The sequence below is a fragment of the Phyllobates terribilis genome, unplaced genomic scaffold, assembly GCF_046119375.1.
Source record: "Phyllobates terribilis strain yellow unplaced genomic scaffold, ASM4611937v1 Scaffold_5__5_contigs__length_657084704, whole genome shotgun sequence".
Taxonomy (NCBI): domain Eukaryota; kingdom Metazoa; phylum Chordata; class Amphibia; order Anura; family Dendrobatidae; genus Phyllobates; species Phyllobates terribilis.
This window is the reverse complement of record NW_027362765.1, coordinates 383,824,083-383,849,511: the sequence shown is the minus strand read 5'-3', so window position 1 is coordinate 383,849,511 and position 25,429 is coordinate 383,824,083. Positions and strand designations below refer to the sequence as shown.

The following is a 25,429-nucleotide window of genomic DNA, read 5'->3' as shown; positions in this document are numbered from 1 at the left end:
TCACTGAGGCAGAGTCACGGGCCAGGAGTGGGGCATGCGAGTAGTGGGTGACCGGCTGCCTATGTCGGCGGCTTTGGTGTCCGCACTACAGCGCCATTTTATTGACACTCTTCAATACAATGGCGCCATAGTGCATACATACAGACATGGATATACACACAGTCACACTTCCTGTGGTTACTCAGTAGCCTTTTCTCTGGCTCCACACACAGTATATACAGTACAGATACAAAGCCCCTTTATATACACTTTCCGTGTTTCTATAATGGTACAATTTGGAAAATGAGCTGTTAGGGTTACTACATTGCTGCTGATCAGAGGCGCTGCCTAGCAACCAGCCTGGAATCTGGGGGCATGTCTCATTAGAACACAGCATGCTGAGCTGCCAATCCCAAGATGGTGGCTCCCATAAACTGATTTTCTCATAACATAATTCATGTAATAATAGTCATTATTCTTCCAAAAGCAGTTTATTTATTTCAATAGTCTCCTTACTGTAATATACTATAGTATGTGTGAAGGTGATAGGTCCTCTTTAACTGTTAATTGTCGGAGTTTGACAGCATTTAATTAGTTAACAGCTGCAGGAGGATCGCGATTCCACCTGCGACTGTTAGGGGCACATGACAGCTGATCGGATCAGCTGTCATGTGCCAGGAAAGATGAGGGCTCAGCGTCGGAGCCCGCATCAAACGGGGTAGAGACCTTGGACATATCTATACGTCTAAGGTCATAAAAGCGCTAAAACTGATGAAGGATAAAGAGAATCTTTGGGGTCTAAAGCAAGAAAATCCTTCAATCAGTTTAGTATCATGAGCTTTTAATTTCAGCATGTTTGATTGCCCGTACAAGAGGTCCTGCTCCATGAACCAACCATAATTGCCATTCTAACTGCTTATCATATAAAGCCCATTTCCTTGCACGCACCTCACTGCTGATGTCCAAACACAAGGACATTACCACATTCAATCTTAAATCAATTGTGTCAGTAATGGCGATGTCAGATCCTCACAGCTTCCTTCACACAGATCCATCTTCTTGCAGTATCACAGTTATTCTGATAATAATCAGATCCGGTCATTATTACGCAGCGTCCTGATCCTTGTGATTGTAACGTTCTCCCGAGCCTGAGTAACAAGAAGATAAAACAAGAGGAAATGATGAGAAATCAGTAATTATAAGGGAGGTCCAGACCCCGGTGATCGGATGTATCACAGTCACAGTAATGACCGGTGTGTGCTGGTGTCAGGAGTCACTTACAAGCTGCCGGAAAAATGTTCTCCGTCCACCCATCTCCAGACATCTCCATCACGGTGAAGTCCTATCCAATATATGTCTCTCCACTGAGTGATAGATCTCTGTATAAACCCCTGTAACAAAAGAAGAACGTCCATCATATCAGATACGTAATAGATATGAGGATACAGCAGATCGGGACCGGTCAGCTAGTCCTACATTATCCTTATATATGGGGCCGGTCATCTAGTCCTGCATTATCCTTATATTTGAGACCGGTCATCTAGTCCTATATTATCCTTATATTTGGGACCGGTCATCTAGTCCTACATTAGCCTTATATATGGGGCCGGTCATCTAGTCCTATATTATCCTTATATATGGGCCCGGTCATCTAGTCCTATATTATCCTTATATATAGGACCATCATCTAGTCCTATATTATCCTTATATATGGGGCCGGTCATCTAGTCCTATATTATCCTTATATATGGGGCCGGTCATCTATTCCTATATTATCCTAATATATGGGGCCGGTCATCTAGTCCTATATTATCTTTATATGAGGCCGGTCATCTAGTCTATATTATCTTTATATATGGGGCCGGTCATCTAGTCCTATATTATCCTTATATATGGGGGTCGGTCATCTAGTCCTACATTATCCTTATATATGGGCCCGGTCATCTAGTCCTATATTATCCTTATATAAGGGCCGGTCATCTAGTCCTATATTATTCTTATATATGGGGCCGGTCATCTAGTCCTACATTATCCTTATATATGGGGTCGGTCATCTAGTCCTATATTATTCTTATATATGGGGCCGGTCATCTAGTCCTACATTATTCTTATATATGGGGTCGGTCATCTAGTCTATATTATCCTTATATATGGGGCCGGTCATCTAGTCCTATATTATCCTTATATATGGGGCCGGTCATCTATTCCTATATTATCCTAATATATGGGGCCGGTCATCTAGTCCTATATTATCTTTATATGAGGCCGGTCATCTAGTCTATATTATCTTTATATATGGGGCCGGTCATCTAGTCCTATATTATCCTTATATATGGGGGTCGGTCATCTAGTCCTATATTATCCTTATATATGGGGCCGGTCATCTAGTCCTACATTATAGCTGCGCCCTGGGCCTTATGGACCAGCTACACACTATTACGCACGCTGCGATCGCGCCCGCACACAAGTGATGCGGGGTCGATTGCTGCCGGGTGTCAGCTAATTGTCACAGCTGACACCCGGTGCTATGTGTCAGGAGCAGTCCTGCACTGCTGCTGGCACATTAACCCCCGAAATGCTGCGATCTAAGTCGATCACAGCATTGCGGGGGCAAGGGGAGATAAGCGCCGATACTTACCTCCTCTGCCAGTGTCCCGAGCTGTCCGCGGCGGCTCCGGGATGTTGTCATGGTGACACGATGTCGTCATGCCAACATCTGGGTCACCAGACAGCAGGAAGTTACTCTGGTCATGCGCAGTGCATGATCAAAATAACTTATCTCTGTGCAGCGCTGACAGGTTGCATAGCATAGGATGCTGCTGCTCTCTATGCTATAGAGCTGACCAGGCTGCAAAAAATGAAAGTCCCATAGTGGGACAAAGTGTAAAAGTAAAAAAAGTGCCAGAAAGTGAAAAAAAAGAAATTGTAAAAATATTTTTAAAAAAAATGAAAAAAATAATCCTCAAAAAATAAAAATATATTGTACCAATGATGTTTATTTATTATGAAAAAAAAAATAAAATAAAGTACACATATTTGGTATCGCCACGTCAGAACGACCTGACCTATAAAACTGTCCCACTAGTTAACCCCTTTAGTGAACACGGTAAGAAAAATAAATAAAAAACAAAGCAAAAAACAATGCTTTACCATCATACCGCCAAACAAAAAATGTAATAACACACGATCAAAAAGACGAATGTAAATAAAAATGGCACCACTGAAAACGTCATCTTGTCCTGCAAAAAACAAGCTGCCATACAGCTCCATCAGCGAAAAATAAAAAAGTTATAGCTCTCAGAATAAAGCGATACAAAAAAAATATTTTTTGTATAAAATAGTTTTTATTGCGTAAAAGCGCCAAAACATAAAAAAAATATAAATGTGGTACTGCTGTAAATGTACTGACCCGAAGAATAACGCTGCCTTATCAATTTTACCACACGCGGAACGGCATAGAAAAAAAAACAAAAAAAAAACAATTACTGAATTGTTGTTTTTTGTTTATTCTGCCTCCCAAAAATCAGAATAGAAAGCGATCAGAAAATGTCATGTGCCCGAAAATTGTACCAATAAAAATGTCAACTTCTCCAGCAAGTCATCACATGACTCTGTCGGCCGAAATATGGAAAAATTATAGCTTTCAAAATATGGCGATGCAAAAACTAGTCTTTGCAAAAAAAAGCATCTTTTAGAGTATGACAGCTGTCAATCATAAGAACTCAATATGAATCTGGTATCACTGTAATCACACCGACCCAAAGAATAAAGTCGTCTAATCACTTATACCACACGAGGAAAGGCGTAAAAAATAAACTCTATGGTTAGGACTGTGCTAGAGTTAGGGTCAGGTTTGTGCTAGGGTTAGGGTTGGGGTTAGGGTTGTGTTGGGGTTGGGATTTTTCAAAAGTAAGGAAAATAATGATGACGATATGGCGACCAGTGTTGAGCGCAAGTGTTCGCTACTTGAGTTTGCATCGGGTGCTCAGGTATGCACTGAGTATCACAGGTGCTCAAGTGACATGCTTGAGTCTCCGCCCTATATGCTTGGCAGCCAAAAAAATGTTGCTGGGATTGCCTGCCATGCATGAGCGATCCCCGCATGTTTTTATTGGGGTGTCTAACAACCGTGAAACAAGCGAGGCGGGGACTTGAGCATGTCACGCAAGCACCCGCGATACATGGTGCATACCCGAGTAGCCGATGCAAAGTAAAGTAGCAAGCACTTGCGCTCAACACTAATGACAACTTATTCAATATGATGACCTAATGTTATCAAATTCTGTCGTACCTCTGGGTTCAAAATGTACACTATACACCTTGATAAAATCCTTGAGGGTCTAGTTTCCAAAATGGAGTCAATTGTAGGGGGTTTCCAGTATTTAGGCGCATCAGGGGCTCCCGAAACGCGTCATGGCGTGCGCTCTTGATTACAGCCAATTTTGCGTTCAAAAAGTCACACTGTGCTCCTTCCCTTCTGAACCCTGCAGTGCGCCAAAACAGTGTATTTTCCCCACATATGGGGTATCAGCGTACTCAGGAGAAATTGCACAACAGTTTGTAGGTTCAAATTTTCTCCTCTTACCCTTGTGAAAATAAAAAATTTGTGGCTAAAAGATCATTTTTGTGGAAAAAGTTAGATTTTTTTATTTTCATGGCTCCATGTTATAAACTTCTGTGAAGCACCTGGGGGTTCAGGGTGCTCACTACACATCTAGATAAATTCTCTGAGGGGTCTAGTTTCCAAAATTGTGTCACTTGTGGGGGGTTTCCACTGATTAGGCACATCAGGGGCTTTCCAAATGCAACATGGGGTCTGCTAATTATTCCAGCAAATTTTACATTCAAAAAGTCAAATAGCGCTCCTTCCCTTCCGAACCCTGCCATGCACCCAAACAATGTTTTTTCCCCACATATGGGGTATCTGCGTGCTCAGGGGAAATTGCACAACAAATTTTGTGGTCCATTTTTTACTGTTACCCCTGCGAAAATAAAAAAAATTGGGTCTAAATAACATTTTTGTGAAAAAAGTTAAATGTTCATTTTTTTCTTCCCCATTCCAAAAATTCCTGTGAAGCACCTGAAGGGTTAATAAACTTCTTGAATGTGGTTTTGAGCACCTTGAGGAGTGCAGTTTTTAGAATGGTGTCACTTTTTGGGTATTTTCTGTTATGAAGACCCCTCAAAGTCACTTCAAATGTGATGTGGTCCCTAAAAAAATGGTTTTGTAAATTTTGTTGTAAAAATTAAAAATCTCTGGTCAAATTTAACCCTTATAGCTCCCTAATAAAAAAAAATATTTTGGTTCCAAAATTGTGCTGATGTAAAGTAGACATGAGGGAAATGTTATTTATTAACTATTTTGTGTGACATATCTCTCTGATTTAAGGGCATGCAAATTAAAATTTAGAAAATTGCAAAATTTGCAAAATTTTCTCCAAATTTCTGATTTTTTTCACAAATAAACGCAAGTGATATCGAAGAAATTTTACCACTATCATGAAGAACAATATGTCACGAAGAAACAGAATCAGGGATCCGTTGAAGCGTTCTTACCTCATAAAGTGAAAGTAGTCAGAAGTGTAAAAATTGGCCCGGTCATTAACATGCAAATCACCCTCGGGGGATAAAGGGGTTAAATATGAGGCCGGTCATCTAGTCCTATACTATCCTTATATATGGACATAGACATCTTACCCGCTGGTCCTTTATGACCAGTAGATCGGCTCCCATCATCTTACAATCAATCTGGCTCTGGCTCCATGTTCTTTCTGTTGTTATATCAGAGAAGTAATAACAGTGATCTCCATGTAATCTCCAATCAGGAGGACACAGAAGACAACCTGAAATTCAACCATGAAGTGTATGACATTCTATTTGCTGTAATGATTAGAAGATTTCCAACTTAGACTTAAAATGAATGATATTAACAGGTGATTAGTCAGATCGGAGCAGCTTTACAGTTTGTCATTCAGAGCCTGACTACAGATATCATACAGCCGGTAAAGCTCCCGTCACACTAAGCGAGATCGCTAGCGAGATCGCTGCTGAGTCACAAGTTTTGTGACGCAACAGCGACCTCAGTAGCGATCTCGCTACGTTTGACACTTAGCAGCGACCAGGCCCCTGCTGTGAGATCGCTGGTCGTGTCAGAATGGTCTGGACATTTCTTTGATCGTTGAGGCCCCGCTGGGTAGCATGCATCGGTGTGTTTGACACCTTACCAACGACCTTGTTGACGACTGACTCAGACACATAGGCGTGCATCGTTATACAGATCGTTACAGGTCGCCGCATCGTTGCTGAGTCGTTGGGAAGATCTGACTGTTTGACATCTCACCAGCGACCACATAGCGACGCAGCAACGATCCCTGACAGGTCGTATCGTTGTCGGGATCGCTGTAGCGTCGCTGAGTGTGACGGGGCCTTAAGAGGTGGGATAGAAGATTTGTTCCCAAGTATTAGACTGATGATGTAGTAAAGTAGAAACTAAATTTAATCAGCAAATCAATACAACTAAAAATACCCTCCACCCACCACAAAAGCAAAAAGAAATTACAGAAATTAATAGTAGATAATCCTCCTCCCTTCCTCGTGTCAGTCTGTAGCCCTTTGAAAAGTCCTCCAAATGCATATAAGACTTGGTCAAGTTATTAAAAAATATTTCGTTTGTTTTCCTTGTTCTATGTTTTACCTTCACTTTTGCCACAGCACTGGGTTATCACCCAGTAAATCTCGGGATAGGAGACTAGTGATGAGAGAGCACTAAAATGCTCGTTGCTCGGGTCAAATCGTAATGCTTGGATGCTCGACCCGAGAAAGGAGCCCAATGTAAGTCTATGGGAAACTCGAGCATGTTTCTGTCAGCCTCCCCCGGAGGTCTGCAGAAGGCCTAAAAATTGGTCAAATCGATATAAACAGTTCTCAAATGAAATAGGAACAGCATGGGGAAGACCCCTGGAAGCATTCCTGACTCCCTGGTGACTGCTGTTCCCATTATTAAGGAGCGGGTCTCCTATACTGTTACTGTGTACAGTACAGTACAGTTACTGTACTGTATTCTGTACAGTGACTGCAAGGCCTGCCCAAAATTTGGAAAAACCCCAATACCCCTTTGACAAGACATAGAGGAGGGCCTCATTTTAAAAAATGTTCCCATTATTAAGGAGCATGTCTCCTATACTGTTATTGCATATGCAGTGACTGCAAGGGCTGCCAAAAATTTGGAAAAACCCCAATACCCCTTTGAAGGGACATAGAGGGGGGCCTCAGTTTAAAAAATGTTCCCATTATTAAGGAGCGGGTCTCCTATACTGTTACTGCATATGCAGTGACTGCAAGGACTGCTCAAGATTTGGAAAATCCCCAATACCTCTTTGAAGGGACATAGAGGAAGACCTTGATTTAAAAAATGTTCCCATTGTTAAGGAGCGGGTCTCCTATACTGTTATACAGTGACTGGAAGGCCTACCCAAAATTTGGAAAAATAACAATACCCCTTTGAAGAGACATAGAGGAGGGCCTCAGTTTAAAAAATGTTCCCATTATAAAGGAGCGGGTCTCCTATACTGTTATTGCGTATGTAGTGACTGCAAGACCTGCCCAAAATTTGGAAAAACCCCAATACCCTTTTGAAGAGACAGAGGAGGGCCTCAGTATAAAAAAATGTTCCCATTGTAAAGGAGCGGGTCTCCTATACTGTTATTGCGTAAGCAGTGTATTCTGCCACCGATGTACATGGGGCGAGATGTGTCTGAGGGATGTTAATACAGATCTCTGTATAAGCAATGGCAGATAGCATTAACTCACTAACCTGTGCTTCTATTCCTAATGAACTGCATGATTAGTCCGGAAGGATGATGCAGTGATGAATTCAACAGGTATATTTACAGTTCCTTGATGAGGTGAGGGAAGGTGAAGAATGAAGATGAAGTAGAGGATAGTGTTGTATTATAAGATGGCAGCAAAGTACAACAATACAATTGAACATAATGGCTGAAAATCTTTGCAAACAATTAGCTGAACAGCACACTCCCCGTCTGAAATCCCTGGATTTCACTATTTTAACAGTCTTGAGGTGGAGGTTCTTTCCTGAAGTGCACTGAGGGATACCTCAACCAGAAAGACAAAACAGTGCATGCAATGCAACAAAAACATATAACAATAACAAACGAGGTAGACAAATGTCTACAACAGTTCCTGAAGCAATTCAAGGATAACCCATCTTTGGATTGGAGAAGCCGTACTAGGCCAAACTGTCTCCAACCCAATTGTAATCCAGTGGTTACAGTTCCTGAAAAGTTCCTTGTGGTTGATTGGATAGTCCTTAATTCTCAACTGACATGAGTAAGATGATCTCTGATATAGGCCTAATGAAAGATTTGAGGTCACCTTGCTTCGTGACTGTCACTTCCACTTTGCATCCCTTGCCATCTTCGCTTGGAAAGGTTTTTGATATAAGTCCCATAGGCCATGCGTTTCTTTCTGCCTTCTGGTCTTTCAGGAGAACAAGATCTCCTATTTGCAAGCTTGGTTTAACTTGCTGCCATTTTCTTCATCTTTGGAGAAGAGTAAGGTACTCCCTTTTCCATCTACTCCAGAAACAGTTAGCCAAATGTTGTACATGTTTCTAACGTCTCTGATATTTGTAACCGCACACAGAGTCTTCAGGTGGGTTAGGAACGGTTCCAAGTTTCTGAGTGAGGAGAGTTGCTGTGTAAGAATAGCAGGAGATTCTGAATCCGTAGATATGGAAACAAGTGGTCTTGAGTTTACAATAGCAGATACTTCCGCTAAGAAGGTGGTTAAGGTCTCGTGAGTGAGTCTTGAAAGATTTGAGTCCATCAACATAGACTCCAGTATCCTATGAGTGATGCCTATCATTCTTTCCCATAATCCGCCCATATGGGAAGCGTGAGGAGGGTTGAAGACCCACGAACAGCCATTGTTTGCCAAGAAGTCCTGGACTGGTGTTAAATTGTAGTTCTCGACAGGCACCTACAAAGTTTGTTCCACAATCAGACCTTATTTGCTTGACTGGTCCTCATATGGTGAGGAATCGTCTTAAGGCATTGATAAAACTGGGGGAATCCATTGATTCTATTACTTCTATGTGTATTGCTCGTACAATCATGCATGTGAACAACACTGCCCATTGTTTACTCTCTGCATGTCCGCCTCTGGTCCTACGTGCAGTGACTTCCCACGGGCCAAAAACGTTCAAACTAACATAGGTAAATGTTGGCTCTGTGCTTGTCCTATCAGCAGGCAAATCAGACATCTGTTGTTGTTACAGATTTCCTCTTGTCTTGCGACACTGAACAAAATGATGAATTAAATGAGAAACCTGTCTCTTTGCTCCCACAATCCAGAGGCCTGCAACTCTTAAGGCACCTTCAGTGAAGTGTCTGCCTTGATGTTTGACTTTTTCATGGTAATGTCGTATTAGTAGAGTGGTGATATGGTGACGGCCAGGAATAATTAGAGGATTCTTTTCTGACTCCTCCAACTTGGCTTTGTTTAAACGACCACCGACTCTCAGTAAATGCTTCTTGTCAATTACTGGATTTAAGTGGACAATGGAGCTGTTTTTAGGAACATTTTGCTTTTTACATATACATTCTATTTCCTTGTGGAAAACATTCTGCTGCACATTACGTATCACAAACAGTTCACTCAGAGCAATGTCTTCTGCAGAGAGAGGCTTATGACAGATGTGCCAACCGTGACACTCAGCGTTACTGTCCTTATTGCAGTAGCATTGTGCAATGTGGACTAACCTTGCAATAGCACGAACAAGCCTTGTCCATCTGGAGAAGCGATTAAATCGCCGACAGTCCAAGCCAACCTTCTTCTTGGAATTGGTGATGAGGATGCTGACATCGGGATGGATCTCTGGGTCGACGTCTGGATCCTGAAGACTGAAGCTGTTGTCAACGGCAGTCTCTTCACACTGGCCGAGAAGGAACTCCGGTCCTGTTAACCAAGAAGAATTTGCAAAAGCACCAACAGACACTGGCCTAGTAGCAAGGTCAGCAGGGTTAAGATGGGATGGAACATACTGCCATTGCTCAGGTTTGGACGATTTCCTGATCCTTTCAATGCCTTTACTGACATAGACATAGAATCATTTCGTCTGGTTGTATATGTAGCCCAGAACATCCTTGCTGTCTGTGTAGAATCTTGTGTCATCCATGTGAATAGCTAGATCACTCTGTATGAAGTCTGCAATCTCAATGGTTAGTACAGCCACACAGAGTTCAAGTCTGGGTATGGTGTGTTCGGGTTTAATCCAACATGGGCTTCATTGTTAGAATCTATAAACTTCAAATAGGCAACAGCTGCGATAGCTTCGGTAGAGGCATCAGAGAATATATGGATCTCTTTCCTTTGATTCTTAGCAAGAGATGCTGGAGTGTAACAACGTGGTATGTGGATTTTATCCAAGGAACAAAGAGATTCCCTCCACGACTTCCACTTTAGTTGCTTGTCAGCAGGGAGTGGTATGTCCCAGTCCCAGTCCTTAATAGACTCTGAGAGTTGCCTTAACAGAAGCTTGCCTTGTATAGTCAAGGGTGCAACAAACCCGAGTGGATCGTAAAGACTATTCACCACTGACAGAACCCTACGCTTAGTAAATGGCTTTTCTGCACCACTAACCTGAAAGCTGAAGGAGTCCTTTAACAAGTTCCATCTCAAGCCCAGACTACTCTGTACTGGTGAATTGTCTGAGCCTAAATTCAAGTCTCTGAATTCTGTGGCGTGATCATTAGGGTGAAAGGCCTTCATGGCAACAGCACTATTGGAGGCAATTTTATGCAATCTTAAATGAGCTTTAGAAAGCATACCTTGTGTCCCTTTGAGCAGATCTATGGCTTCTTCTGCTGTAGGCAGGGATTTGAGACCGTCGTCCACGTAGAAGTCCTTTTCAACGATCCTTTGGGCGTCCTTCCTGAACTCTGATCTGCCATCAGAAGCAGTCCTACGTAGGCCGTATGTAGCAACTGCAGCAGAAGGACTGTTTCCGAACACGTGCACCTTCATGCGGTATTCAACCGTTTCCTTGTTGGTGTCGTTGTCTCGGGGCCATAGAAAACGGAGATAATTTCTGTGATCTTGTCGCACAATGAAACAATGAAACATTTGTTGGATGTCAGCAGTAATGGCGACTGGCTCTTTTCTGAATCTCATGAGCACTCACACCAGGTTATTAGTCAGGTTGGGACCAGTGAGGAGAACGTTGTTCAGAGATACACCATTATGTTTGTCGCTTGAATCGAACATCACTCTGATTTGTTTAGGCGTTCTTGGATGATATACTCCAAAGGAAGGTAGATACCAACATTCTTCATTGGCTTGCAAGGGTGGAGCTGTCTCTGCATGGTCATTGCGAAATATCTTGTCCATAAAGGCTACAAAATGGTTCTTCATTTCAGGCTTGTTTCTCAATGTTCTCTGCAGTGAGGTGAACCTGGATAAGGCCTGTTCTCGGTTGTTAGGAAGCTTGGCCCTACCCCTTTAGCCTCAAAGGGTAAGGGAGCAACCCAACAGTCAGATTCGTTCTTGAAGAATCCACTGTCCATTATTTTAATAAACTCTTTGTCTTCTTTGGTTAAGGCGACATTGTTGTCATCTTGTGTTGTGCAAAACCGTGTTCTTCCTAAGTCGTCACCATAGGAAGTGGGAATTATGTCAGGCTCTTGGATGAAGTCAGAGAACCTTTCTTTCATTTCGTAGTGATGAGAGCATGGTTAGAAGTGAATTGTGTGACCATTTTGAAGTACATGCGTTTTAAAGGAGTTGACTTCGGATGCCTTGTGACTCTGATCCAGACATACAGTGGTGGCCAAAAGTATTCGCACCCCTACAATTCTGTCAGATAATACTCTTCCTGAAAATGATTGCAATCACAAATTCTTTGGTCTTATTATCTTCATTTTATTTGCTTGCAAGGAAAAAACACAAAAGAGAATGAAGCAAAAATCAAATCATTGACCATTTCACACAAAACTCCAAAAATGGGCCAGACAAAAGTATTGGCACCCTCAGCCTAATACTTGGTTGCACAACCTTTAGCCAAAATAACTGCGAACAACCGCTTCCGGTAACCATCAATGAGTTTCTTACAATGCTCTGCTGGAATTGTAGACCATTCTTCTTTGGCAAACTGCTCCACGTCCCTGATATTTGAAGGGTGCCTTCTCCAAACCATTTTGAGATCTCTCCACAGGTGTTCTATGGGATTCAGGTCTGGACTCATTGCTGGCCACCTTAGAAGTCTCCAGTGCTTTCTCTCAAACCATTTTATAGTGCTTTTGGAAGTGTGTTTTGGCTCACTGTCCTGCTGGAAGACCCATGACCTCTGAGGGAGACCCAGATTTCCCACACTGGGCCCTACATTATGCTGCAAAATTTGTTGGTAGTCTTCAGACTTCATAATGCAATGCACACGGTCAAGCAGTACAGTGCCAGAGGCAGCAAAGCAACCCCAAAACATCAGGGAACCTCCGCCATGTTTGACTGTAGGGACCGTGTTCTTTTCTTTGAATACCTCTTTTTTTTTTTTTCCTGTACACTCTATGTTGATGCTTTTTCCCAAAAAAGCTCTACTTTTGTCTCATCTGACCAGAGAACATTCTTCCAAAACGTTTTAGGCTTTCTCAGGTAAGTTTTGGCAAACTCCAGCCTGGCTTTCTTATGTCTTGGGGTAAGAAGTGGGGTCTTCATGGGTATCCTACCATACAGTCCCTTTTCATTCAGATGCCGACGGATAGTACGGGTTGACACTGTTGTACCCTCGGACTGCAGGGCAGCTTGAACTTGTTTGGATGTTAGTCGAGGTTCTTTATCCACCATCCGCACAATCTTGCGTTGAAATCTCTCGTCAATTTTTCTTTTGCGTCCACATCTAGGGAGGTTAGCCACAGTGCCCTGGGCTTTAAACTTCTTGATGACACTGTGCACGGAAGACACAGGAACATTCAGGTCTTTGGAGATGGACTTGTAGCCTTGAGATTGCTCATGCTTCCTCACAATTTGGTTTCTCAAGTCCTCAGACAGTTCTTTGGTCTTCTTTCTTTTCTCCATGCTCAATGTGGTACACACAAGGACACAGGACAGAGGTTGAGTCAACTTTAATCCATGTTAACTGGCTGCAAGTGTGATTTAGTTATTGCCAACACCTGTTAGGTGCCACAGGTAAGTTACAGGTGCTGTAATTACACAAATTAGAGAAGCATCACATGATTTTTCAAACAGTGCCAATACTTTTGTCCACCCCCTTTTTTAGGTTTGGTGTGGAATTATATCCAATTTGGCTTTAGGACAATTCTTTTTGTGTTTTTTCATTGAAGACAAAATAAATGAAGATAATAATACCAAAGAATTTGTGATTGCAATCATTTTCAGGAAGAAACTGAGTATTATCTGACAGAATTGCAGGGGTGTCAATACTTTGGCCACCACTGTACATTGCCAACGATTACCCAGCCTAGATCAAGTCTTTGGGCTTATAGAGCATCATCTGGGCCGTGGCATTGTTGGCGCACTTTGTGGACCTTCAAAATGTCCCTCCCTAGTAGGATTAGAATATCAGCATTCATGTCCAGACGAGGAATTTCGTTAGTTAGGTACCTCAAGTGGGGATGATGAAGCGCGGCTTCCAGAGTAGGAATTTCTTCCGTTATCGGGTATCTAGTCACATTCAATTAAAGTTGGCAAGGATATGTGCACGTTCCCCTTGATTGAAGAGATAACGTACCCAGAGGCTCTCGTACCAGAAGCCTCAATATGACCAGAACAGGTGTTGAGGGTGTATGGAGCCATTTGTCCCTTTATATTGAAGATCTCAAAGAGTTTTGGCTTTGCTAGAGACCTGTTGCTTTGCTCATCTATTATGGCATACATTTTGGAGGCCTTGTCAAGTTGTCCTTCTGGATAGACTTTGACCAGACATACTTTGGCACAGCATTTAGGACCAGTCCCTTCTCCGCATACTTCAATACAAGAGGAAGAAACAGCAGTTGCAGCTGAACTTGTGGCTCCCCGCCATGCTTTTGAGCAGGATTAGAGGCTGCAGAAGGTTGTGAATTGTGTGGAGCTGGTGTGGGATGCATGGATGTAACGTTTTTGTCACTACTGCATTCAGTGCACTTAGTGACGGCCTTACAGTCCTTAGCAAGGTGGTCTGAGGAGGTGCAACACTTATAACATATCCCAAGCGCCTTGAGAGTATTTCTGCACTCCTGCAAAGTCTTTTCCCTGAGTCCACGATATTCCTTAACTGGGTGAGGTCTTTTGTGGATAGGGCACATATGGCTACAGTCCATCACTTTAGGAGCAACAGCAATTGTTTTAGTGAAGGAGAGTGCAGTAAGTGGAACGTCAGTCTTTCTCACAGATACTGTGCCTCTTAACTCTCTACGTTTGGTGGTAATGTTATCATACCTTGTAGATGATGATGATGATGAAGCTAATGGAGTAGGTTCAGTGAAGTCGAAGCTGGGATCATTCTTCTTCCGAGCTTGATCACTGACGAACCTGGAAAAATATGAAAAGGGAGGAAAAGACACATTATGCTGTCTTTTATATTGTGTGCTATGGTCTGCCCATTTATCCTGCATGCTGTGTGGCAACTAGAGAACTATTGGAGTCACGCCATGAGCAGTATCAAGGTAACTCAGTCCTGAAAGACGTGGGTCTAATTTTTCCAGTTCTATTTCTATTAGCAGGTCGCTCAGGTCTTGAAGTTTTTGATTTTCCTTGTTAGTCATCCTGGGGAAGGTTTGCAGTCTCTTAAATAAGGCAGACTCTATGGCTTCTGAACTGCCGTAGGTTTGCTCCAGTCTCTCCCATGCTGTAATAAGACCTGCATCTGAATAGTCCACATGAACTGCCCTTATTGTCTTGATGCACTCCGCTGATTCAGGGCGTAACCAGTTGACAAGCAAATCTAGTTGTTCCTTGCCAGTGTGGTTAAGGTCTTGGATTACTGCTTGAAAGGTCGATTTCCAGGCTCTATAATTTTTGGCACGATCATTAAATTTGAGAGACTGATGTTTATTAACTCCCTGCAAATCATGTATCTGGTGAATTCAGACATGTCCGATCTTCCGGTCATGGTTGCCGGATTAATTTGTGGAATCCCTGGGGAATGTAAATTCTCTGGCTTATATGGCTGAGATGGAGCAGGACGAAATGATGCGGCATGAGGGCTAAGTAGTGGTTTAGTCTCTGTAGGGTCTGCTGGCTGCGGCCTAAATTGTGGATTAGTACTGGAAATTACCTTGTCAGCAGTAGGTGGGGACATTTCTTGGCTTGCGGGTGCATCTGTGTGGTAGATTGGAGGTGGTGCTTGTACAGATCGTAAATGTTTTAGCACATAGTCAGTAGTGTGATCAGCTGGGTCCTCCACTTCTCCTGGAATGAGACAGTACCTATCAGCATCTTGACCTAGTGCTTGCTCATGGACCTTCAGTTTAGCAAGGGCTGTTGCTTCTTCCCTTTCTGCTTGGAGTATTTTTAATTGGACCTTCATCTTGTTTCTTTGAGCTTCCATCTCATTTCTTTGGGCTTCTACTTCAGCCTCCTGCCTTTTTAATTGGGCTTCCATCTCATTTCTTTGGACTTTTAATACAGCCTCCTTCCTAGCAAAGGAACTTCTTACTCTAGCGTTCTCTGCAGATGCATGGATTTCCAGTATCTTGTCAGACAATGTTGACTTCCTGGAGTGAGATCTGGAAGATCGAGATGTGATTTTGGTCGGGGTTGTACGATGTGACCTAGCCTCTTGGAGGTGTGCGATGCAGAGTTCTGCCTTATCCTGGGCATCTCACACTAATGTGGTCTTTTCTTGGAGAAGAGTCTCTCTTTCTGCCAGCTCTGCTGGGGCATCATCAATATCACAGTTACTCAGGAATGTGATGTACTTTTCAGACAGTCTCTGGTAGCGATCATAGGCGGCAGATAAACTATTCAATTTGGCCGTTAAATCTGCTGCGTCATTGTTAGTGCGTGGAAGAGATGCTAAAAAGCAGTCAACTCTGCCCCATAAATGATCTATGTTATCATGGAACTCATCTCAGGTTGTCTCCAGGTTCTCTCTGACCTTTTGTGTTGGCTTGGTTACAGGTTTGGATCGTACATTCTGCTCTGCAATAAGTGTGGACTCTGCTCCTGGAGCATCTGTGGTGTCAGGAACATGATGTGCTTCTCCCACAGAGGGATCCACTGTGCCCTTTGTAGACATGCTTTAGCTAAGATGGTGGACTGTTAGAACCTTGCTCTTAGGTTAGTTCCTTTGCTGGTCACATGACCTTGTTGGCCTATTTAATCCTGCTCCGCCCTTCTGGCTTTGCTGGACTTCATTGTATAACTACTTTCTAGCTAGCCTGTGCTCTGTATCTAACTCTGTTAGTTTGCTTGGTCTACGGACCTCTATGTTCTATATATTTTGTTTGTTCGTCTGTCTGCTACTATTTCTGTTAGGAGGTGTCCCATTTTCCTCCCAGTCCTTAGTACTTGTAGGGATTCCTTCCCCACATCTATAGGTCTCCGTACAGACTAGCTTAGGACTTTAGCAGGTCTGATCGCAGGATCAGGTTCCCTGTTACATCGTAGGGATTCAGCTGAGTTCTATCGTAGGGACAGATCTCCTCTCTTTCCTTAGCTCTGGCAGCAGAACATAACAGTAAGTCCAGCCTGCAAATTCTCTAAGGAAAGATTTTTCTGTTCCATCATGGTGTCGGTTCAGGATTTGGCTCATCGCCTGCAGGGACTCTCTCTGGAGGTGGCCGAGCTCCGTCAGCACGTGAGTAACTGTCCTGGAGCACATTTCTTGGAGCCTAAGGTATGTTTGCCGGATTTATTTTTTGGTGAACACCAAGAATTTTTTTCATTTAAAAATGCTTGCTTATTGTATTTTCGTTTGAGACCCAAGTCCTCTGGGGATGAATCCCAGCGCATAGGGTTCATAATGTCACTTTTGCGCAAAGAGCCTCAGGAGTGGGCCTTTTCTTTGCAACCTAGTGATACATGCTTCAGATCAGTGGATAGTTTTTTTTCTGCTTTGGGACTATTATATGATGATCCTGACCGTGTCGCATCAGCTGAGACTGAGTTGAGACGTTTGAAACAGGGATCAGGTAATGTGGAAAAATATTGTACTCATTTCCGTCGATGGTCTACTCAAACAGGGTGGAACGATTCTGCTCTGAAAAGTCTATTTCTTGCTGGGCTCAATGAAAGGGTTAAAGACCTGCTAATTGCTTATCCTACACCTGAAGATTTGCAACAGGCTATGCAATTAGCTATACGGGTGGATAGGAGACTGCGTGCAAGGGTTAATGAGAGCAAATCCTCTGCTATGTCAGTTTCTGGTTATGAGAATGTGTGTACTAACAGTGGTGAACCGATGGAGATTGTATCGGTGGCACCTCGCTCTCAAGAAAAAGACCGTCGATTTTCTGAAGGCTTGTGTTTTTATTGCGGAAAATCTGGTCATTTGATTAAAGGCTGTGAGCTTCGTATGAAGAAAGAAAAAAAAATGGTCAGTCATGCCCGTATTGCCTGTTTAAATTCCAAGGGTGTATTTTTAGCTGCTTCCACGATTGCTCAGGAAAAATTAATGGAATTTCGGGTGTTTGTTGATTGTGGGTCTACTCTGAATGTAATTGATGGGGGATTCTTGGAAAGACTCAATTTAAAACCCGAACCTTTATCATCCCCCATTGCTGTGGTTTCTGTGGATGGTTCCCCTTTGAAGAATATTACTCTCAAGGTCTGTGAATTTCCTCTCACTATTAATGGTGTTCACCATGAGAAATTGGATATGGTAGTTTTGAATAACTTGCCTTCTCCAGTAATATTGGGATTGCCCTGGTTAAAATTTCACAATCCTGTACTGGATTGGTCTACCAGTGAAATTAAATCCTGGAGCCATAAATGTTATGACAAGTGTTGTAACGGGCGTATTGCAGCTTTGGATAGGGGAGAATTGCCTGTTCCTATTCAGGATTTTTGGAGAGTTTTTTCTGAGAAGGAATCGCAGGTTTTGCCTCCCCATAGAGACTATGATTGTTCTATTGAATTTGTCCCTGGAGCGACTCTTCCTAAAAGTCGTTTATTTAACCTTACTATTCCTGAGAGGAAGGCTTTGGAGGAATACATACAGACAAGTTTGGCCGCCGGTCACATTAGGCCCTCTAAGTCTCCTGTGGCGGTTGGATTTTTTTTTGTAAAAAAAAAGGACGGCGGTTTACGTCCTTGTCTGGATTTTCGTGAGATTAACAAACTTACTGTACGCAATCCTTACCCACTGCCATTGATTCCTGATCTGTTTAACCAGTTAATGGGGGCCAAGTGGTTCTCTAAAATTGACCTTAAGGGGGCATACAATCTGTTGCGCATGAAGGAGGGTGATGAATGGAAGACTGCTTTTAACACTCCTGTGGGTCATTTTGAGAATCTGGTTATGCCTTTTGGTCTTACTAATGCTCCTGCATTTTTTCAGAATCTTATTAATGACATCCTTAGACCTTTGATCGGCAAAAATGTGGTTGTGTATTTGGATGACATTTTGATTTATTCGCCGGATCTGGAGTCTCATTGGCGGAGCGTACGTGAGGTATTACAGTTATTAATGGACAATTCGCTTTTTGCTAAGCTGGAGAAATGTGAGTTCGCTGTACAGAGAATTAGTTTTTTGGGTTACATTATCTCCAGCGAAGGTTTTGAGATGGACCCGGTTAAAGTTCAAGCTGTACAGGAATGGCCTAGGCCTATTGGTTTGAAATCGATACAGAGGTTTTTGGGTTTCGCCAATTATTACAGAAAATTCATAAAAAAATTTTCTAGTATTGTCAAACCTCTGACCGATCTCACCAGGAAAGGTGCTGATGCGGTTCAGTGGTCTTCTGAGGCCATTGAAGCTTTTGTGTATCTCAAGGAGAGGTTCACCTCTGCTCCCATCCTTATGCAGCCTGATGTGACTAAGCCGTTTTTGGTTGAGGTTGATGCTTCCTCTGTGGGGGTTGGCGCAGTATTGTCTCAGGATAACGGGGATGGATTACTTCCCTGTGCCTTTTTTTCAAAAAAATTTTCGGAGACTGAACTGAATTACGATATTGGTAATCGGGAATTATTGGCTATTAAACTCGCATTTGAACACTGGCGCCACTTCTTGGAAGGTGCGGAATTTCCCGTTCAGGTTCTTACGGATCATAAAAATCTGATATATCTTGATGCTGCCAAGCGCCTGAATGCCCGTCAGGCTAGGTGGGCACTGTTTTTCTCGCGGTTTAATTTCTCCGTTACTTACATCCCTGGTACTAAGAATGTTAAGGCGGATGCCTTGTCTCGCAGTTTTTCTCCCATAGTCGGTGCTGAGAAAGAGGAGAACATTTTACAAGAAGGTGTTGTGATAGCTGCTTTGGACTCCGTTTTGGAATATGAGATTCTTAAAGCACAGGAGAATGCCCCATCTAACACTCCTCATGGGAGGTTGTTTGTGCCTGGGACCTTTAGGAGAGATTTGTTTGTTGAGTGTCACGAATCTCGGTTGGCAGGTCATCCCGGAATCTCTGAGACCAAGAGACTGGTGGGTCGCAGTTTTTGGTGGCCTGGATGGCAGAAGGAAGTCATTAAGTGGGTGCGTCAATGTACTATATGTGCTAGATCTAAGTCCTCACATACTCCTGCTGCGGGGTTGCTTTGTCCTTTGGAGGTTCCCAGTGCTCCTTGGACACATTTGGCTATGGACTTTATAACTGACCTTCCCCCCTCTGAGGGTTTTACTGTCATCTGGGTGGTCGTGGACCGTTTTAGCAAGATGTGTCACTTGGTTCCCTTCGTCAAACTGCCCTGCGCTAAAACTCTCGCTAAGGCCTTTGTCAAGGAAATTGTCAGACTTCATGGCGTTCCTACTGACATTGTTTCTGATAGGGGTCCTTAGTTCGTGGCTCGTTTTTGGCGTGCCTTTTGTGACAGGTTGGGAGTTCATTTGTCGTTCTCGTCCGGATATCACCCTGAATCTAATGGCCAGACAGAAAGGAAAAACCAGGATGTTGAGCAGTTCTTGCATTGTTTTGTGGCAGACAATCAAGAGGGGTGGTCTGAGTTTCTGCCACTTGCTGAATTTGCTCTGAACAATCATACATCTTCTTCTGCTGGTTGTTCGCCTTTTTTTTGTTGTTCTGGGAGACATCCGTCGTTTGGGTCGTTCTCCAAGTTGGGATCTGCCGTGCCTGAGGAGGAGAATTTTTCCGGTGATTTGGAGAGAGTTTGGACGGATGTGCGTGGTAATCTTCAGGAGGCCAACAGAAAATCTAAAGACTACTTTGATAGGAAACGACAGGAGGTTTTGTTCGCTGTTGGTGACATGGTCTGGTTGTCCTCTAGGAATCTGCGGTTGAGGATTCCTTCTAAGAAATTGGGTCCCAAGTTTGTAGGGACCTTTAAGGTGCTTCAGGTTGTCAACCAATCTGCTGTTAGGTTGGAGGTTCCTACCTCCTGGAGAATTAATCCGGTATTTCATGTCTCTCTGTTAAAAAAAGCTGTTGTGTCGGATGGTGACGCCTCTGCCTCTGTTCCTCCGGTGGTGGAGGACGGGGAATATGAAATTTCTCGCATCCTTAACTCTAGACGGTATAGAGGTAGTTTGCAGTATCTTGTGGCCTGGAAAGGTTTCGGACCCGAGGATAACTCTTGGGTGAGGTCAGATGATGTTTCCGCGTCCAGACTTATCAGAGCGTTTCACAGGAGATTTCCTGATAAGCCTGGTCCTAGGGGATCCGGAGGATCCTCTTAGAAGGGGGGGTACTGTTAGAACCTTGCTCTTAGGTTAGTTCCTTTGCTGGTCACATGACCTTGTTGGCCTATTTAATCCTGCTCCGCCCTTCTGGCTTTGCTGGACTTCATTGTATAACTACTTTCTAGCTAGCCTGTGCTCTGTATCTAACTCTGTTAGTTTGCTTGGTCTACGGACCTCTATGTTCTATATATTTTGTTTGTTCGTCTGTCTGCTACTATTTCTGTTAGGAGGTGTCCCATTTTCCTCCCAGTCCTTAGTACTTGTAGGGATTCCTTCCCCACATCTATAGGTCTCCGTACAGACTAGCTTAGGACTTTAGAAGGTCTGATCGCAGGATCAGGTTCCCTGTTACATCGTAGGGATTCAGCTGAGTTCTATCGTAGGGACAGATCTCCTCTATTTCCTTAGCTCTGGTAGCAGAACATAACATGGACGGTCATAGACTTGCTAGCAGACAATGCATATGCATACAGACGCTGTAGGTCTCTCCTTAATATTCTGAAACCGATGTACGTGGGGCGAGATGTGTCTGAAGGATGTGACACGGATCTCTGTATAAGCAATGGCAGATAGCATTAACTCACTAACCTGTGCTTATATTCCTTATGAACTGCACGATTAGTCCGGAAGGATGATGCAGTGATGAATTCAACAGGTTTATTTACAGTTCCTTGATGAGGTGAGGGAAGGTGAAGAATGAAGATGAAGTAGAGGATAGTGTTGTATTAGAAGCACAGGTTACAGGTAAGGGGAGAATCCTTTCTCAGTCCTGCAGCATGTATTGTCAAAATGGCACGGATAAAGAAGAAGGAAGTGAGGAAAAAATAGGAGGAGTTGCAGACAGGAAGGATTGTGAGTAAAATAGAGTAATAATTGCATATATAACAATGGCCAGTAGATGGCAGCAAAGTACAACAATACAAATGAAGATAACATTAGGAAAATGTTCCTATAATGGCTGAAAGTCTTTGCAAACAATTAGCTGAATAGCACACAGTGACTGCAAGGACTGCCCAAAATTTGGAAAAGCCCTGACACCCCTTTGAAGAGACATAGAGGAGGGCCTCAGTAAAATAAAATGTCACGATTATTAAGTAGAGGGTCTCCTATACCGTTATTGCATAAGTAGTGACTGCAAGGCCTGCCCAAAATTTGGAAAAACCTCATCAACCCTTTGAAGAGACAGAGGGGAGCCTCACTTTAAAAAATGTTCCCATTATAAAGGAGCGGGTCTCCTATACTGTTATTGCGTATATGCGTATATAGTGACTGCAGGGGCTGCCCAAAATTTGGAAAAACCCCAATACACCTTTGAAGAGACAGAGGAGGGCCTCAGTAAAAAAAATTGTTCCCATTATTAAGAAGAGGGCCTTCTATACTGTTATTGCGTATACATATATAGGAGAACAACGAGTTAATTGGCATAAAACATATAAATTTTTTATTACATCAAATATTTAAAAACATACATAATAGAAGACAAGATGACATAATTCGGATAGTATGGAAACACTAGTTGGACTGCCAATGTGGTAAGATATGTAACAAAAAATATATACATATATGATCACGCATAGGGTCGAAGTGGGTCATGAGCAACATAAGTAATGAAACATCAGGTTAGTATATCAAAAATAGTGCAATGAATATAATAATATATATCGGGAAATAGTCCATAGATATTCCACAGTCATTGGATTTTACAATTACCCTATATATCAGATGTCCATCTAAATGATGCTCCCGCCCACAAATAGTCAACACGTGTCACAAAAAATGTCCAAAAAATTGTATCCCACCACATAGCAGTCCCTAGTGTAGAGACACTAATTAGATTGCCACTGTGGCAAGTGTATAGCAGAAAATACATATATAATCATGCGAATGGCTACAATGGGACATAACTGAACCTAGATGATATAACACATGTGCGTTCTTTCATGCACCTCACTCTCCTCCTGACACTCTCTGTGGTATGGGATTACTTTTTTATGCTTTATGCGATATATATTCGATTACTGGTGTGTGGGTACATTACCTAGATGGATACTTGATGCATATGGCTAGTGTCAATTCAATGACTACGGGATTTTGATGGAATACTTCCTGATCCATTACTATGTCTATCAGGATTGTCTTGATGTACTTGCCTTATGTTATATCATCTAGGTTCAGTTATGTCCCACTGTAGCCATTCGCATGATTATATATGTATTTTCTGCTATACACTTGCCACAGTGGCAATCTAATTAGTGTCTCTACACTAGGGACTGCTATGTGGTGGGATACAATTTTTTGGACATTTTTTGTGACACGTGTTGACTATTTGTGGGCGGGAGCATCATTTAGATGGACATCTGATATATAGGGTAATTGTAAAATCCAATGACTGTGGAATATCTATGGACTATTTCCCGATATATATTATTATATTCATTGCACTATTTTTGATATACTAACCTGATGTTTCATTACTTATGTTGCTCATGACCCACTTCGACCCTATGCGTGATCATATATGTATATATTTTTTGTTACATATCTTACCACATTGGCAGTCCAACTAGTGTTTCCATACTATCCGAATTATGTCATCTTGTCTTCTATTATGTATGTTTTTAAATATTTGATGTAATAAAAAATGTATATGTTTTATGCCAATTAACTCGTTGTTCTCCTATATATGTATGTGCCTCATGAGTTGGCTTGGGTTAGCAAATCGGGGGTATATTTCTTCCCGGATTTGCCAACATTACCCCTATAGGGTCTATTTAGTTGCATTACTGTTATTGCGTATGTAGTGACTTCAAGGCCTGCCCTTTTGAAGATACATAGAGAGGGCCTTAGTTTATAAAATGTTCCCATTATTAAGTAGCTGGTCTCCTATACTGTTATTGCGTATGCAGAAAGTTCAAGAGCTGCCAAAAATTATGACGCACTCCAATTCCCCTTTGAAAAGACGTAGAGGGTGTCCTCATTAAAAAAAATCCTTTCCAGAGGAGCGGGTCTCCTATACTGTTATGGCACATGCAGTGACTGCAAAGGCTGGCAAAAATTTTGACACACCCCAAAATCATTTTGAAAAGATATAGAGGAAGTCCTCATTAAAAAAAATGTTCCCATTGTTAAGGAGTGGTTCTCCTTTAGTAGTAATGCCCATGCAAACGCTGCAAGGGCTGCCAAAAAATTGGGCGCAATCCAATACCCCTTTGAAGAGACATAGAGGAGGTCCTCATTAAAAAAAATGTTACCATTGTGAGGAGTGTGTAGCGTCGGCGTCCCTGCCTCCTGCTAGGCAGGGACGCTGTTCCCCTCACCTCTCTGCTCCGTGCCCGGCGGCTTCCTCCCGCTCTGCTTGCAGCGCCCGCTCTCCCCCGGTCACTGTGCTTAGGGCGCGCGCGCGCTGCCCCTCTCTTAAAGGGGCCGCGCGCGTCGCCCTAAGGAGTCCCCGGCCAATGGCCGGAGGATCCCTCCATATATAAGGCACCTCCTCCAAAATGGAGGTGCCCGAGCAATGTTGTTGCACTGTTCACTACTCTGCTTCAGCCCTCAGGTCCCGTTGCCTGTTACCTGCCTGTTACCTGCCTGTCACCTGCCTGTTACCTGCCAGTTACCTGCCAGTCTCCTGCCAGTTTGCTGCCTGATTCCTGCCTGTCATCCGCTTTCCTGCTTGCTAGCCTGAGGTCCGACTGTCTGCCTTCCGACACCTGTCAGTCTGTCTATGGACCAGCTTGCCCGCTCACCTGGGAGCGCTCATCTGCTACCTGCCTGTTAGCCTACCTGGAGGCTCCGCCGTCACGTGCTGTGACCACCTGCCAGTCCAGAGACTCTTGCCCGCTCGCCTGGGAGCGCTCATCTGCTACCTGCTTGTTAGCCTACCTGGAGGCTCCGCCGTCACGTGCTGTGACCACCTGCCAGTCCAGAGACTCTTGCCCGCTCACCTGGGAGCGCTCATCCGCTACCTGCCTGTTAGCCTACCTGGAGGCTCCGCCGTCACGTGTCGTGACCACCTGCCAGTCCAGAGACTCTTGCCCGCTCACCTGGGAGCGCTCATCTGCTACCTGCCTGTTAGCCTACCTGGAGGCTCCGCCGTCACATGCTGTGACCACCTGCTTATCCAGAGACTCTCGCCTACTCACCTGGGAGCACTCATCTGCCATCTGCCTGCTAGCCTACCTGGAGGCTCAGCCGTCACAGGTCGTACCTTCCCGTTTACCCAGAGACTGTCCCGGTCACTTGCCGTGACCTCCTGCCCGTTTACCCAGAGACTGTCCCGGTCACTTGCCGTGACCTCCTGCCCGTTTACCCAGAGACTGTCCCGGTCACTTGCCGTGACCTCCTGCCCGTTTACCCAGAGACTGTCCCGGTCACTTGCCGTGACCTCCTGCCCGTTTACCCAGAGACTGTCCCGGTCACATGCTGTGACTGCCTGCCTGTCTTCCCTGGTCGCCACCCTTTTCCTTACAGGAACCGCCCCCTTGTATAAGTTGCTCAGAGGTTCCGCCTCCCAGACCCGTTACAGTTTGCTCGGGCCATGGAACCCGGTGGCACCCAAGCTCCCTCGCTCTCGGACCTTTGTCATGAACTGTCCCGACAGAGGTCCCAACAGGAGTCCATCCTGGGTCACCTGCGGAATGTCAATAC

General features: G+C 43.6%; 1 protein-coding gene across 8 annotated transcripts; it reads right to left on the bottom strand.

Moving 5' to 3' along the window:
- Positions 1–451: 451 nt before the first annotated feature.
- LOC141271205 (killer cell lectin-like receptor subfamily B member 1B allele B) lies at positions 452–21,599 on the bottom strand. 8 transcript variants are annotated; one of them, XM_073681320.1, is made up of 6 exons: positions 21,374–21,599; positions 14,425–14,517; positions 7,793–7,874; positions 5,677–5,822; positions 1,261–1,370; positions 452–1,127 (listed from the first exon to the last, which is right to left on the bottom strand). In XM_073681320.1, the coding sequence occupies exons 3-6, from the start codon at positions 7,818–7,820 to the stop codon at positions 1,001–1,003; spliced, it is 411 nt and encodes a 136-aa protein (XP_073537421.1). In that variant the 5' UTR covers positions 7,821–7,874; positions 14,425–14,517; positions 21,374–21,599; the 3' UTR covers positions 452–1,000. The 8 variants fall into 8 exon arrangements, 7 of the variants coding, with proteins under 7 accessions (XP_073537421.1, XP_073537423.1, XP_073537425.1 ...); XM_073681322.1 differs by having other exon boundaries at positions 5,677–5,750; XM_073681324.1 differs by lacking the exon at positions 7,793–7,874.
- Positions 21,600–25,429: the final 3,830 nt, after the last annotated feature.